The 17,806-nt window shown below is 39.6% G+C and overlaps 1 protein-coding gene across 1 annotated transcript in view; it reads left to right on the plus strand.

The window, feature by feature from the left end:
* The window catches only part of ARHGEF12 (Rho guanine nucleotide exchange factor 12), an 81,280-nt gene that overhangs the window by 53,877 nt on the left and 9,597 nt on the right, over positions 1-17,806 (plus strand). Inside the window, exons 30-33 of the mRNA XM_053451503.1 lie at positions 10,544-10,711; positions 15,091-15,178; positions 16,921-17,019; positions 17,592-17,671. Coding sequence (XP_053307478.1) covers positions 10,544-10,711; positions 15,091-15,178; positions 16,921-17,019; positions 17,592-17,671 — 435 coding nt within the window. The remainder of the gene's footprint in view (positions 1-10,543; positions 10,712-15,090; positions 15,179-16,920; positions 17,020-17,591; positions 17,672-17,806) is intronic.

A 17,806-nucleotide genomic window follows, 5' to 3' on the forward strand; every position in this document is an offset into this window, starting at 1 on the left:
GAAAAAATCATTTCCCACTGATGTCACTATTGTTGAAAAAAAATGTTAAAATTTATTTTTAAAAAAAGACAAAAAAAATATATATATATATATAAAAAATATATTTTTGTGAGCAAGTCCTAAAATTAGCATATTAGCTTAAAACAATTCTCGCATGGAAAGAGTTAAAATACTGGCATATTAAATGCCCGTGGGGTGTCTACTTTTAAAAAAGGTATGATTTGATGGGGTAAATTGAATTGGCCAGGTTCAACAACGTCCCAATTAACACCGGGGGAAGGATGGCCACACAGCTAATTTCCAATTGGAAAAATGCACACGTACCAAATGTGGCCTTTTAGTTCCCACAAAAATGACAAACCCATGCATGTGGGGTATCACTGCACTCAGGAGATGTTGCTGAACACATTATGGGGTGTCGTGTGACAGCGGCATATACCAGGAGCTGTAAATTCATACATAAAGTAGGTGTGTGTGGGAAAAATACACACACAAAAATACTATTGCAAACTTTGAAAAAATGCTGGTGGTAAAATGTGTGCATGCAAAGAGTTAAAATACCAGCATTTAAAATACCCTGTGGTGTCTAGTTTTGAAAAATATATGGTTTTGTTGGGTACACTGAAATGGCCCGGCTCAAAGATGTACCAAATAGGGCATGGGCAGTGGATCCCCAAATGCCAAAGTTCAACATTGAAAAATGCGCATGCCCCAAATGTGGCCCTTTTGCCCCCAAACGGCCAGGCAAAATCATTCATGTGAGGTATCGCTGTACTCAGGAGATGTTGCTGAACACATATTGGGGGGTTTTGTGATAGTGATATATACGAGAACTTTTTAATTCATACCTGAAGTAAAATGTGTGTGGAAAACCAAATGCAAAAAAATGACTACCACAAAGTTTGACAAAGACTGGTGGTAGATATGGTGCATGGAAAGAGTTAAAATACTAGCATTTGGAATACCCTGGGCTGTCTAGTTTTCAAAAATATATGATTTGATGGGGTAGATTGCATTGGCCGGGTTCAAAGATACCCAAAATGGCACATGGGGGGAAGAATTACCAGATTTGGAAAAAATGGCTTTGAAATAGCAAAACGCTACCTGTACTTATTGCCCCATAATGGGTAGAAAAAAGCAAAAAAACATAAAAACATTGGGTATTTCTAAACTCAGGACAAATAGTATAATCTATTTAGCAGGTTTTTTCATTACCTTTTATAGATGAGTAAAAGATTTTACAACTAAAAGTTAGAAACAGTCATTTTTTTCTAAATTTTCACCATATTTTATACTTTTTTTAGTAGTAAATAATATGATACAATCAAAACAATGTCATCTAAAGAAAGCCCTTCTTGTCCTGAAAAAAACAATATCTAATGTGTGTGGATTCAGTAAACGGGAAAGAAGAAAATTACAGCTAAACACAAGCAGCGCAGAAATGTTAAAAAGGCCATTGTCACGAAGGGTACAAAAAGTAAAATCAGCCTTTGTCACGAAGGGGTTAAATAAATGAAAAATTTACATTCCCTTTTTTTATCCGATTAATCGATTAATCGAAAAAATAATCGGCCAACTAATCGATTATGAAAATAATCGTTAGTTGCAGCCCTAATATATATATGTATATATATATATAATGTGTATATATATATATGTGTATATATATATAATGTGTATATGTGTATATATATATATATATATATATATATATATATATAGTGAGCTGGGATCATGTAATCACACTATCACGCCGGAGTTTTATGCCGGCAAAAGTTTGGAGCATGCGCACAGCGGTGGAACGCGTGCCAGAGGGCGCTGCGTTCCACCAAGAGTACTGAACACGATACTGAGCATGCGTGAAGCAGTTCTCTTAACTTAATTGTTTTCGCATATTTAAAGCTGTGCTACCCAGTCTGACAGCAGAGGAGCTTGTCAGCACTGGTTTTTCCGTGTCACCAGCCCCCCCACACGGATTGAGGAGTTGTAAGGTAGGATTTGGTTTGATTTTAACCCTTCAAATCCTCTGCCCTGTATTTTTTTTTCTACTAAATTTTTTTTTTTTTTTTTCTTTTTATGTTAGATGTCTGGTCCGGTTTCACCAGATAAGGAGAAATGTGTTACACCTGCTCCAAAAAAGGCTGTGGTTAAAACTAAACATTTATGATGCACTGAATGTGCCTGTCCTTTGCCTGATGGTTGTAAAAAGAAATTTTGCAATGCCTGCTCCGCTGAGAGTTTGGCAAAGGAGAAACAAAAAGACATGCAGTCTTTCTTAGGCTGGTTCCAGGACAACCTGGCGCAAACGTTTGAAACGTTTAAAGCTGCAGCAGTTAAGCCGGTGGAGTCCGTAAAGGCTAAATCCCACAAACGTAAAAGGGAATCAGCTTCCCCTCAGTCTGATTGGTCCTCTGGAGAGGCCTCTAGTTCGTCATACTCGGCTGCATCCAGTGAAGAGTCAGAGGATGAGACCAGCTTTCCTCCACAGGAACTGCGTAAATTTGTTAAAGAGGTCTCACGGCTGTTTCAGGATACAGACCGGTCAATGCACCCTAAAGGGTTGCCTATGCTACCTAATATGCAAAATCTCATGTATAGAGAGTGGCGCAATCCAGGCAAAAGAGCTTTCATCTCGAAGCACTTTAAGCAGCTTTTTCACCTTCAGGGTGAGTAGAAATGGGAAGATGTCCCTACAGTAGACGTCCAGATAGCTCAGCTTTCTAAACGTACTACCATTCCCATTAGTGAAGTGGCTGGTCTAAAAGACCCTATGGATAAGAGGGCAGAAACGTCCTGTAGACGAGTGTTCCAGTCATCTGGTTTCCAGAGTAAAGTGGCGTTATCTAGCGCATCTGTGGCTAAAGCCCAAGGTATCTGGTTGCAGACCTTAGAAAGCAGTCTGTCGGACGCTATGGATGAAGGTTTGTCTAAGTTATTTAGAGGTCAGAGGGCACCTAGGAAATAGTGATCACAATATAATACATTACAACTTGTCGTTCAATAAGGGAACTCTTAGAGGAGCCACAAGAACTATGAACTTTAGGAAGGCAAAGTTTGATCAACTAAGAGAAGCCCTTAACACTGTAAATTGGGAAAATGTCCTCAAAAACAAAAGCACAGATACTAAATGGGAGATTTTTCAAAATATCTTAAATTCTCACTGTGAAAAGTACATACCGTATGGGAATAAAAGTGTCAGGAGCAAGAGAAAACCAATGTGGATAAATAAAAATGTAAAGGTGGCAATAAATGGCAAAAAAAAAGGCATTTAAGCTACTAAAACAGGAAGGCAGTGAGGAAGCACTAAGAAGCTATCGGGAAAAAAATAAAATATGTAAAAATCAGATAAAAGCAGCAAAAGTGGCGACAGACTCATTGCCAAAGAGAGTAAAACAAACCCCAAAATGTTCTTTAACTATATAAATAGTAAAAAGGTTAAAAATGAAAGCGTCGGCCCCTTAAAAAGTAATGAGGGAGACGTTATAGACGGGGATCAGGAAAAAGCGAATCTATTAAATATATTCTTCTCTGCTGTATTCACAGAGGAAAATGAAATGCCAGGTAATATACAGCAGGATGAGATAAATGCCCCAGTACATGTCGCCTGTCTAACCCAGGAAGAAGTGCAGTGCCGCCTAAAAAAATCAAAATAGACAAATCACCAGGTCCAGATGGCATTCACCCCCGCGTTCTAAGGGAGTTAAGTAATGTAATAGACAGACCCCTATTTCTAATATTCAAGGACTCTATAGTGACCGGGTCTGTTCCCCAGGACTGGCGCATTGCAAATGTTGTGCCAATATTCAAAAAGGGGACAAAAAGTGACCCGGGGAATTATAGGCCTGTTAGTTTAACTTCTGTTGTATGTAAACTGTTTGAGGGTTTCCTAAGAGATGCTATTTTGGAGTATCTCAATGAAAATAAATGTATGACTCCATATCAGCATGGGTTTACAAGGGATCGGTCCTGTCAAACTAACCTGATCAGCTTTTATGAGGAGGTGAGCTCAAGACTGGATCGGGGAGAATCGCTGGATGTCGTATATCTTGATTTTTCCAAAGCATTTGATACGGTGCCACATAAAAGGCTGGTACATAAAATGAGAATGCTTGGGCTGGGGGAGAATGTGTATGTGGGTAAGTAAATGGCTCAGTGATAGGAAACAGAGGGTGGTTATTAATGGTACATACTCTGAGTGGGTGACTGTTACTAGTGGGGTACCACAGGGGTCAGTTTTGGGTCCTATTCTTTTTAATATATTTATTAATGACCTTGTAGAGGGATTGTATAGTAAAGTATCAATCTTTGCAGACGATACTAAGCTCTGTAGCGTGGTTAACACAATAGAGGACAGTGCACGATTACAAATGGATCTGCATAGGTTGGAGGCTTGGGCTGGGATGTGGCAGATGAGGTTCAACACGGATAAATGTAAGGTTATGCACATGGGGAAGAAAAATCCAGGCTGGGAATATGTATTAAATGGGAAAACACTGGGGATGACTGACATGGAAAAGGACTTAGGAGTCTTGGTTAACAGTAAATTTACCTGTAGCGACCAGTGTCGGGCAGCTGCTGCTAAGGCAAATAAAATCATGGGGTGCATCAAAAGGGGCATGGATGCCCATGACAAGGAAATAATTCTACCATTGTACAAGTCACTAGTCAGACCACACATGGAATACTGTGTACAGTACTGGGCACCAGTGTACAAGAAAGATATAGTGGAACTGGAGAGGGTTCAAAGACGGGCAACCAGAGTAATAAGGGGAATGGAAGGACTGCAGTACCCAGAAAGATTATCAGAATTAGGGTTATTTAGTTTGGAGAAAAGACGGCTTAGGGGGGACTTAATAACTATGTATAAATATATAAGGGGGCAGTACAGAAATCACTCCCAGGACCTATTTATACCCAGGACTGTATCTATAACAAGGGGACATCCTCTACGGCTGGAGGAAAGAAGGTTTCTACACCAGCACAGACGGGGGTTCTTTACAGTAAGAGCGGTGAGACTATGGAACTCTCTGCCAGAGGAAGTGGTAATGGTAAACTCAATAAAAGAGTTTAAAAGGAGCCTGGACGTGTTTCTTGAAAGCAATAATATCACAAGTTATGCATAGTAGATTAATAGGGACAGAACGTTGATCCAGGGATTTATTCTGATTGCCATATTTGGAGTCGGGAAGGAATTTTCCCCCTGGTATGGGGCAATTGGCATCTGCTTCATAAGGGTTTTTTGCCTTCCTCTGGATCAACACGGTAGGGACACAATATGTATATAGGTTGAACTTGATGGACTTTGGTCTTTTTTCAACCTTATGAACTATGTTACTATGTTACTATTTAAGAACCTAAAGCTGGCTAATAGCTTCCTGGTGGAAGCTGCAGAAGAGAGCCTTAAACTATCGGCCCGTAATATGGGTTTGTCTTCCGTGGCTAGAAGAGCCTTATGGCTTCGCTCTTGGGCAGCAGATACTGCTTCAAAGTCTACCTTATGTGATTTACCATTCGAAAGAACCAAGCTATTCGGGTCTCCCTTGGAGGAGCTGATCAGACATATGTCAGATACTAAAAAGGCACTTCCTCAGGATAGGAAGAACAGATGGAACAGACGATTCCAGTATAGACCTTCCAGGCCTTTTCAACCAGTGTTCAAGACTCAAACTTTTCGTAAACAACACGAGAGGAAGTTTCAGGAACATCCTAAGAAACCTGAGGGCAGGAAGTTCTGACGTGTGGGAGGTCGTTTGCAATGGTTCCTGCCAAGATGGAAACAAACGCCCAACAGCTCCTGGGTCCTCAGGATCATTGCGGACAGGTACAGGATAAAATTTTTCAAAATCCTACGCCCCCTGTTCCTGATTTCGTGTTACCCTTCTCAGGTGAAGAATTCAGCACTGTTTGCCGAAAGCCTTACCCTTCTCAAAAAAGGTGTCATAGAGCCTGTTCCAAAGAATCAGGAATTTCATGTCTATTCTCGTCTCTTCCTGGTCTCAAAGCCGGATGGGTCCTTCCGTCCAATTCTGGATTTAAAGAGGGTCAATGCCTGCATTCCTTACCGTCACTTCAGAATGGAATCCATTCTCACTGTTACCCACCTATTAAGGTAAGGGGACTTTATGGTTACGTTTGACCTAAAAGATGCCAATCGCCACAGCCTCAAGGAAATATCTCCGGTTTGCCATAAGAGTCGGCTCAAGGCTTCGACATTTCCAGTTCACTTCTCTCCCTTTTGGCCTATCGTCGGCTTCTCGGATTTTTACAAAACTTTTAACCCCGGTTGCAGCAGCTTTGCGGAAAGAGGGAATCACAGTTGTCCCTTATCTGGACGATTGGCTTCTAAAAGCAGGTTCCTCTCAAGAACTCCTGTCACATCTCAGGTTTACGACCCGATGCTTGGAACAACACGGATGGATCATAAACCACAAGAAGTCCAATCTTACCCCATCCACGAAGATCCAGTTTCTAGGACTCATAGTGGATTCCGTCTCATCGAGGCTATATCTCCCACGTTCAAAGATAAGAAGAGTAAGGAATCAGGTTTCCTTTTTACAACAAAATCCGACCCTTTCCTTCAGGACGGCTATGAGTATTCTGGGCAGCCTTACGGCCTGTATTCCAGCGGTAAGCTGGTCCAAGGCACAATTGAGACCCCTTCAGTGGGACATCCTGCAACGGTGGTCCAGGAGTCAACTTCAGGGTATCCAAACGCGTCTTACTCCGATTGAATTGGTGGAAAGCAAAGGGGCGCCTCGCCCGAGGGCGATCTTTTCTGCCACGTCAGTGGGTCACTCTTACCACGGATGCCTCCAAGGTAGGCTCAAGACATTCGGTCCAAGATTGCGGGGAAAAGCTGTACGAATTCAGTCCGACAATGCCACCACAGTCTCATATATAAACAGGCAGGGTGGCACCCGCATTCCAAAGCTCCAGGACCTGTCAGACGAGCTCATGCTCTGGGCCCAAAGGAATCTAGAGGATTTAGCAGCGACGCACATCAGAGGAGTGGACAACGGCCTGGCAGACGATCTCAGCAGATCTCGTTGCTCCCAAGCAAACTGGTCCCTGGACAAGAACATCTTCTCTCTCCTGGTTCAAAGATTCGGCCTGCCAGATATAGACCTTATGGCGACCAGACAAAACAGCAAATTGCCAATTTTCGCCTCCCTTTACAAGCAGGACAATCCTCCCCTGTTAGACGGAATGTCGGTGATTTGGTCTTTCAAGATGGCTTATGTGTTCCTGCAGTGGCCATGATCCCTCGGATCCTCCTCAAAATTCGGGTAGACAAAGCCAGGGTGTTAGCTATTCTCCCTTATTGGCCGAATCGAAGTTGGTTTTCGGAGCTACTCAGTATGGCGATTTCAGTGTGGGAACTGCCAATATCCTCCTGTCTTCTGGAAAACAACAACCTTTCCAGGGATGTTCTTCTACGATTCAGATTGACGGCCTGGCTGCTGCAAGGATGATCCTCCAGGGTAGAGGCATTTCCGATTCTATGACAGAGGTTCTCCTGAGTTCAGTACGAAGATCTACGTCTGCTATTTATCTTCGAGTATGGAAGAAATTTCTTCACTGGTGTTACAAAAGGTTTGGATTTTTCCTCTCCTTCTACAAGTTCCATTCTGGACTTTTTGCAGGAAGGTTTTTCGGCGGGTCTCACTGTTTTGACCCTTAAAGGACAGGTTTCAGCCTTGAGTCATTTTCTCCTGTCTGAATTGGCTTCACAAGTTCTCGTCAGGCGTTTCTTTAAGGCAGTCTCAATTCAACGGCCACCCAGACGTTCACATTTTCCTTCCTGGGATTTGATATTGGTCCTTCAAGCACTCTGCTCCGAACCGTTCGAACCTTTAGAAGATGTGTTGCTCAAGTTTTTATCTCTCAAGATGGCATTTTTGGTGGCCATTACCTCGGCAAGGAGGGTCAGTGAGCTTCAGGCTCTTTCCGCGGCTCCAGAATTTACAATGTTTTTCACCAAGATAAAGTCGTTTTGTACGTCAAGCCTTCTTTTTTGCCTAAGGTCATCTCTGAATTTAATGTCAATCAACCGCTGATTTTACCCTCCTTCTTCCCGTCACCTGCTACTCCGGAAGAAACGCTCTGGCACACTCTAGACGTCCGCAGAGCTCTACGGATTTATATAGACCGCTCTACTCCTTTCCGTTCTACGGATCAATTATTTGTCAATTATTTTGATAGATTTACAGGCCAGGCGGCCTCCAAGCACACGATATCCCGATGGCTTTCCGACACTATTCGCTTAACCTACACTCTCAGCGGTCAGGTTCTTTCATCTCACATTACTGCTCACTCCACCAGAGCTATGGCTACGTCCTGGGCTGAAAGGTCTTCTGCGTCCCCGGAAGAAATATGCAAGGCAGCCACTTGGTCTTCCTTCCACACGTTTGTCAAGCATTACCGGCTAGACATCTTCTCCTCTGATGCTGATTTCGGGCGTAAGGTGCTCCATGCGGTTACCTCGTGACTATATTCCCCACCCAGAGGGGGCATCTTGCTATATCCTTGTGGTACTGACACTATATGACAGGAAAAAAGAGTAATTTTACTTACCGTAAATTCTTTTTTCCTTAGTATATTTCCCTCCCTGTACGTTTTGTATTAAAATTATTTGTTGCAAGCTATCTTGTTTTCTTGGTATTTACTGGAGGTATTGGGGCTGCCAGGGCTCTTATAGGGGGAGTAGGAGGGGTTAGGAGGTGATCTTAACCTCTTCGTTTCTAGGTCCTTGTCCCTAGGAAGAGCGACACCCCGTGGTACTGACACTATACTAAGGAAAAAGGAATTTACGGTAAGTAAAATTACTCTTTTTCACTCTATTATATAGAAACAATTGGAATTTGGATTTGCTATGCATGTAAGTCAGCATTTTATGTTTCTGCTGTATAATTTATATAATGTATCTTATAGTTCGTGCAAGTATTGTCTGTAATTGAATTATCTGCTTTTCCTTTGCTTTTTTAACCATTTTCTTCATTACTTTATTCTTGAGACAATCTCCATTTAAGACTTGATCCTGATCCAAAGTTACGTCATGTACGATACATTTCCTTTCATTCTGGCTGGTATTTTCAATGAAAAACCTATGAATGCTAGTTTGAAGAAAATAAGAGCAAGCTAAATGTAGTATCCCTTACAGCTAATAGAGATGGGGGAGTGAAACACCTGTCTCCTAAGCACATTCATTCTCGCATACTAAAAGCCTCTGTCCCCTTAGAATTTCTTTCTCTGTCTTTTAAGATTAACAGATATACGTTTGTGTGTTCCCAAAGCCACTATGCATATGTATATTGAAGAATAAGCCAGCTGTGGTATATTAAATTGTATAATGTTTATATGCAAGTATGACTACATTACTTGAAGTTGTGAAACTTGTTTTAGTATCATTAAATGATTTTTCATAGCATACTTTAACCCCTTAAGGACCAGGGATTCTCCTGGGTCAATGACCAGAGCAATTATTTCCATTTTTGATATGTGGATGTTTAAATATAGTTTTCCTCTCTTACAAGTTATTTTTAAAAGGACAATTAGAACTTTCTTTGGCTACCAGATGCATATATATACCGTATATGTACACCTACATTAAAAATACATATAAAAATGGAAACATAATTAAAAAAACAGAAGCATTTTCACTTTAATTTTCACAATCTCCTGTGTGATGCTACAAGAAAATACCCCCATTTGTGTTCAGCAATATAAAGTGAATACCACCCATGCATAGGCTTGTCAGGTTATTTGAGACATGCGCATTTCAGCTTCATCGTGCACCTATGACCTCTTTTTGAAGCCGGCCAATTCAATTTTTTTAGAAGATGTAAAAGGCAGCAAGTCGGAAAAGCCTGCACATCATTGCCAGATAGCACGGTTTAGATGTGTTGTCTGCAGATCAGGTCGCTACTCTATGATCTTTTTCCCCTTCCCATTTTGTTATATAGCTCAAATGTTATACCATAGGTCCTAATCTCCTTCCTAGTCTGTGTTCTATTTCTTAAAAAAAGGTTATTTTGCATTTTGTTTCACCCTGTGTTTTCTCTATATTGTGATTTTCAAACTTTAATGTTTCTTATTCCTACCTCTTCCTGAAAAATATACTTTAATGTCAGCTAATGTTAATGCCAACAGTGTGCAGAGACTGGCAATTTCCCCCCAGACCCTCTGCCCTGTACTATTACAGCATGTAACATAAGTGTATGATGATATTGGGGCAAACAGCTCCAAGAAGCATAAACATGGTTTCCCTGTTTGATTTCACTGGCCTCTCATTTGATCACACAGGTATGTAATGTGTATTCACAGATCTATATTGATACATGAGCAAACACAATTTAAAAGTGTGTGTAATGTAATCTTCCATGTATTAAAATACATTAACATGTTATTGTTGGTCTCCATCCCTGATGGTTTTGAGGGATCATACCTTCTAATCACTTTATTAGCTCTTTATTGCAGGATTATGTATGTTTTCCAGTAATTTATTGATTGGTAGTTGAGCTACATCGTTTTGTGTCCTCCACAGAACTATATACACTACTATTGGAAGACATTCTGGTTTTGCTTCAGAGACAAGATGACAAGTTGATCCTGAGGTGTTATAGCAAAATCCTTGCATCTGCCGCAGACAGCAAACATATATTCAGTCCGATCATCAAACTTAACACGGTGTTAGTACGGCCAGTGGCAACAGGTAGGACCCGTAACACCTTTTCTACAATTGAAAAAAGAAAGTCAGTCTGTATTATCCTGTTGACATTTTACAAAGAATGTTGTTATAACTGGTCTGCTTCAAAAAACATAAAGTGCCGTAAGCTTTGTACATGTCTGTGTTGAGCTATCTTAAAACCCAAGTAGTTTGGAGCATTCTACCACTTTCTCAGTGTGCTAAGCTGACAGTTGTGAATAACATATACAATCAAGGTGTCATAGAACACAAAAAATCTTGAGAGAACATGACGATGCATCTGCGGGAAACAGAAGTCACATCAGTCTATTTCCATTGTTTCAGATTTCCATGTCCATGACAGCACATCAATGCATAACACCATTAAACCAAATTAGAGGTATATAGGGACATAATCATACTCGAGTAAACAAAATGCAGCAACACTTTTATAATAAAAGTTATTTTGAGGGGACAAAATGTTTTACAGGCTGTACACTCTCAACTTTACATTGTAGCAGAGTGTCATTTCTTCAGTGTTGTCACATGAAAAGATATAATAAAACATGTGCGGGGTGTACCGACTTTTGTGAGATACTGTATATGCATGTTTTCTGGATGAAAACTTTTGGGAAAAAAAGAAAAACATTCAACGCTGTTATAAAGAGACACCTAGATTATCATGTGGGTATGACTCCAGCAATATGATGTAATGATAGAAACCATATCACTTGTAGGAAAGTCATGAAGTAAAGGCATACAGCAAATAAAATCAATTCAATCAAAATCAGGTATCAATTAAAAATGAATTACTACTCAACAAGAGCAGAATATGAGAATAATTTGACAAATCATAACCCCAAGTGACTTCCCATGTAGACGCCAAACCAGCTGAATGCTGGCTCACATAATATTGCAGTATATATACAATTCTCAATTAACCTAATTAAGCAAAATCTCCAAATGTAGAAAAATAAATTGTATAAACAATGTGTGGTATAATTATTGGCACCCTATGAATTCATATGAGAAGAATATATTTAAAGTATATTCCCATCGATATTTTTTTTATTTTTTAGTACGTAGGGGTGACCAGGAAATTGTTCAACCATGACTTCCTGTTTAAGAGGGGTATAAATATTAGATAACACATAGGCCAAATCCCCTTTGTCATTCATCAAACTGGGTAAGACCAAGGAATATAGCTGTGATATGCGGCAAAAGGATGTTGAGCTTCACGAAATGGAAATTGGCTATAAGAAAATGGCAAAAGAATTGAAAATGCCCATTTCCACCATCAGGGCAATAATTAAGAAGTTAAAGTCAAATTTAAATTTTATGAGCCAACCTGTAAGAGAACATGTGCCTATATTGTCTCAATGCACCGTGAAGAGGATGGTTCAAGTGGCCCAAAAAATATCCAAGGATTGCAGATAGAGAATTGCAGAAGTTAGTCAGGTTTTGGGGTCAGAAACTCTCCAAAATCACAAGCCAACATCACCTAGTTGTTTGGAAGGCTTTCAAGAAAAAAAAAAAGCCTTTACTGTCATCCAAAAACAAACTCCGCAGTCTCCAGACACTGCTGTAACTTCAAATGGGATTGAGTTCTATGGTCAGATGAAACCAAAATAGAGCTTTTTGACAAGAAACACCAGATGGGGATGGGTTTGACGAACACAGGAACGTAGCCATATGGAAAAGTACCTCATGCACACGGTTAAATATGGTGGTGGCTCTGTTTTGGAGCTGTTTTTCTGCCAGAGGAACTGGACATTTTGTTAGACTACATGATACCATGTATCCTATCAAATATCAACAGATATTACCAGACTACCTCTGCTAGAAAGCTTACAATGGCCCACGGTTAGATCTTCCAGCAGGTCAAGGATCGAATACATACATCAAAATCAACACAAAATTGGTTTACTGACCACAAAATCAAGGTCCTACCATGACCATTGTACCCCGTAGCAAACTTGTAGGGTGAAATGTAGAGGAGAGTCCATCAGAGTCGACCTTGAAATTTGAAGGATCTGGAGAGATTATGTATGGATGAATGTATTCTCCACTCTCGTCAGGCATTATAGGAGAAGACTGCTGAAGGGTGTTATCTTGCCAAAAGGAGGTAGCACAAAGTATTGACTAAAGAGGTACCCATAATTATGCCACACTTTTTATATAAACCAATGTTCTGTTTGTAAATGTTTGATATCCATTTTTAGTATTTTGTGTATTTTTTTGCAGAAAGGATCAAAAGGTTAAACAATATGCAATTTTTCATATTATGAAAAATATGCTCATATTTACCAAGGCTGCCAATATTTGTGGAGCTTTTTCAGCAAATTGTAACCAATGTACCTTATGCAAGATAATGTCGCTCCTGCCTGAAATGCCTTGTATCCAGGGTGTGTGTCTCACACACCTCAGATATTAGCTTTTGGAGAATGGGTATTTATCGATGTTAGTGAATTTTCCTACATGTCCTAATACACACTGATCATTAAAGAAATAAACCACATGGTAACTGAACATGTTTAATAACCTGTGTTCTTTAACCACTGTCCGTTATAACATCCATGTACAAACTCTTCCCTGAGAACACGATTAAAAGGCTTACTAGAGATATGAAGGGTTATCCGTGTAAGGGGGCTTAGTGAGCTTCTGCTCCAACAATAGTTTGGTATGCCTTGTATGCCTTGAAATTTCTCGAAAGTCACCTCGTTGATTGAACTAGGCATTAATAGGGCCAGATGAACCCTTCTTTCAGGGAAAGAGGGAGCTATGTCACAATTGATTAGTTATTTTATGGGCTGTTGTCCTTGGATAAATGTTGAATGGTTGAAGCAATAAAATATACCTATTTTGTAGGACTCTTTTGTAGTAGGATACTGAAAAATTATATTTACAAATGTTTTCTTCTTTGTATCACCATTGATTTACCTGCAAGGGATGCCCTAAGGATTTTGGCTATAAACCCCTTTTCCTTGCATTTACAAGCCATTTCATCTAGTCTGACTGGAAGATTACCTGGGTAACCAACTATCCACAGAAGATTATACTGGCTAAGTAAGATGGAAGCTTCTAGTGTCTAGGAGACCCCCCATACATATATGTGGAAAGTGCTGCCTTTGATTTCAAACTTAACATACACTCATCAAGAACACAGAGGACAAATGAAACGTTTATATCATAAACTACACAAGTCACTTTTTTTTTTTTTTGGAACAGTATTTTTTTTATTCCTGTTGCCCTCACCATTTTGTTTACCACTTCACATGCCACTCCTTGTCACCATATATTGTAAAATGTGTAGAAATTCAAAAGGCTGTGTCAAGCAATGGAATGCAAATATTTCAAAATATAAGTGTAGGCGACCACTGCTGATATATAAGTGTAGGCGACCACTGCTGATTACATGATGGGCCTTTATAATGCATAGGTAAGTTGGTGAGCAAGGTGCTGCTTTAGTAAATAAACCATATTATCTTTACTGTGTATAAAAGAGCTAAGAAATAAATTAAATGTAATTTTCTATGGTACTCGAAACCTTCCCTGAAACTTGCCATGGATATTACCTGTTATGAAACCATAAGAATGTATACTCATGCATTAATCTTAGGTGTTGCCACCCTGCAGGCTATAACGAATTCAGTCGGTGCTGATCGTATACACAATGAAAGCTTGCGATTAGGATAAGTTCTATTGTCTGCTTAATGAGAAATATCTAAGTGGCCATTATACAGCATAGTAAATAAAAATCTGTTAACAGAGAAAGGGGTAAGTTACATTGAGTTAAATAGGTACAGAATAAAATAACAAATATAAGCTGTATGGATATTTGTGAAATACAAAATGAACGCAAAAGAAACGGCTATTAATCAGGTATCCTGGTTTATCCTGATCAACTATCACAGCTTAATGAAGAAAGTCTGTGCTATATTTTAAGACTATTATGCACACTAAGTTGATTTGAATTCCTTGATGCGTAACTTTGAATTTGTCATTGTTAAATGTGTATGCTATTTCAGTATTCTGTTTCAGTCATCCAGAGTTCATTGTAAAAACGAATTTGATTTACAGCAGAGCGTGTTTGAGATATGACTTTATCTTTGAAGACTATGGGTCACATATAAAAAAAAAATAAAAAAAAATGTGCCTTATAGCTGAAAAATTGCTATGATTTGCTATTGGAATTATTACCATAGCAACCAGTGGAGTTCTCCTGCTGATTGGACCATTAAATTGGTTGCCATGGTATAAACGTTTGATGTACAGCACCAGATATATTTTTTATACTTTTCAATACATGACCTCCTTTTGTTGTGTTTATTAAATTATTAAAACACGGTTTATTATTTTCCCATTTTCTTCCTTTCTTTCTATTTTATCTCCTTTCATGTTCACAGATAACAAGGCCCTGTTTGTAATTTCCATTTCTGAAAATGGGGCTCAGATTTATGAGCTGATTGCAAACACAGTTTCGGAAAAAAACATGTAAGTTGTTTCCTCCAAATAACTAAAATCAGATGTTTTTTTGGAGTCCAATATCTACCATCTTCTAAATGATAAGACTTTGTACGTGTTTTCCTTTTTATAAGGCTGTAATAATACAATTGCTCTGCCTTAAAATGTGATGCATTTACCTTCATTGATACAGCTCTAGATTTTTTTTTTTAAATACCGTATTTGCTCGATTATAAGATGACCCCCCCCCCAAATCTGAATATTAATTTAGGAAAAAAAGAAAAGGCCTGAATATAAGATGACCCTATAGGAAAAAAGTTTTACCAGTAAATGTTAATTCATATAAACTATTTATTTTAATAAAAGCTATGATTGAGAAAAATATTTTGGTTTTATTTCCTTCTATTTTCCAACCTGCCCCCCCCAGTTATGCACATCTGCCCCAGAAATGCCTTATACCCCCTATATGCCACTGTGCCCCATGATGTGCTTTTTAACCCTATATGCCACTCTGCCTCCAGAAATGCCTTATACCCCCTATATGCCACTCTGTCATTAAGGGGGTTAAAAGGCATATTATGGGGCAGAGTGACATATAGGGAGGTTTATGGCATTTCAGGAGGCAGAGTGGCGTATAGAGAGTTAAAAAGGCATTTCTGGAGGCAGAGTGGCATTAAGGGGGTTAAAAGGCATTTCATAGAACACTCTGCCTCCAGAAATGCCTTATGCCCCCCATTTAACACTTCCTCCCCCTCCCTCCTCCAAACTTACCAGTGCTTCTGACTCCCCTGTCATGTAGCCGGGGCAGCGTGTAGAGCTACGCGATTCCCGTAGACAACTTATGCTGCAGTCGGAAGGAGGTGTGGCTAGCAGCGGGGGTTGTCTGCGTCCATCGTGCTGACCTTCAGAGAGAACTGTAAGAGAGAACTCTCCCGCTGCTAGCCACACCTCCTTCCCGCTGCAGCGTAAGTTGTCTACGCGAATCGCGTAGACATCTACACGCTGCCCCGGCTACACACTGGGGACTCAGAAGCACCGGTAAGTGGGGCGGGGGGGGTGAGACAGGAGGATCCAGGTCCCCTGCAGCTGCGGGGGATCTGGATCTTAGTCGTCTCATAGTCAGACCTATTTCAGACCTATAGTCAGAGCATTTGCTCTGAAAAAAACCTCGTCGAGCAAATAGGGTATATAAAAATTGGGTTTCAATCATGAACCCGTGCTGATGGAACAGCTGGTTGTGATATGACGGGTAGACGGTACTGCCAGCGAATCATTATTGTATCTATACTGCATACACATGTAAGTACTTTGTGGTGGGAAATATCACAAAATATATGTTTGTTGGATGTAAGGCCACCATAAAATATCCATTTTGATAGTGAAAATCAAACTGGTATTGTGGTGGGAAAGGTCTCAACAGCTCTCAAAAACTCAACTTTTGATGCAATTGGTTTATTTTCCTTTGAAAACAGGATGCAAAATTGGTTAGTTGAAGTAATTTTAAAGCAGACCTTTTTCAGAAATTTCCAAATCCCTTAAGGTTCTAAATGATGCATCAAAACTTGATTAATCATTTTTGAATTTTATGACGCCTTGCCCAAGTATGCTTTGTATTGCTAAATATTTTATTTCTGTATTGTTTTTTTTGTTTGCTATATAACATGTCTAGTCTTCACACCGTATGTAAGGGAATATACACAACTATAAGTTATTTGGTAGTGCAGTACGAAACATGCATTTATGAAGAACACCACACTCTCTCCTTAACTCAGTTGGCAGGACCTCATCACAAAAATGGCTGACACGTGGAAAGTGGAGGATCATAGACCAATAATTCCCCTACCAACTGCCCCATCTGGAATCACCAGCGAGTAAGTAGAGTTAAATAAAGTGGTGTGGAGGCAGACAGGGAATGACTATCATATACTAAAAGAAAGAAAGAATGTTTGATTAATGAGTTTAAAAGGAAGTTAGGTTGGCTGTCAGAGCATCAAGTAAAATGTTAAGGTGAAATGGCTAATGCCCGCTATTGTAAGTGTGAGAACAAACTGATGGTCGTAGGTATTGTCTTACGTTCCGGTATATTAAGTTAAATAATTATCACATTTCCTTCTTCCTACACTCCCATTTGTGAAGCTAAAATATGGGCATTTTGTTTTATGCCCATATTGTATGCATTTGGAAGATATATGCATAAATGTAGTTGCCTAACTGTTCTTATAGAAATTAATATAGCATGTAGTAAATAAGGTGCTTTAAAAAAAAAAAAAGTAACATTATGCTATTGTGAGAAGGGAGATAGGGAATGTATAGCATGGTTATGTAGCAATGTATGCAGTAACGTAGTGGCAGGGTGGAACATAAAAGCATGGATTAGTGAGAGACAAGCTGCCTTTGGGCTGTTAACGGCTTGATCACCATCTTTTTTTTTTCTTGCTTATAGTGATGAACAAGAAGGTGGAGAACAGCCTAAAGTTGTATCGGAACATATTGAAGATAATCCCTCTGTTTTGCTCAGTTCAGGTGAGTGTACTTTTCTTGATACTAAGTGTCTAGTTTATTAAAAAAAAATAATAATAATAATTTAAAGGCATGGAGATCTTGCTTAACTGGAGGATGTACTTACGGGTGGATGGAGAATTGATTTTGGGCTCTTCT

Source organism: Spea bombifrons, chromosome 12, assembly GCF_027358695.1.
Source record: "Spea bombifrons isolate aSpeBom1 chromosome 12, aSpeBom1.2.pri, whole genome shotgun sequence".
NCBI classification, from domain to species: domain Eukaryota; kingdom Metazoa; phylum Chordata; class Amphibia; order Anura; family Pelobatidae; genus Spea; species Spea bombifrons.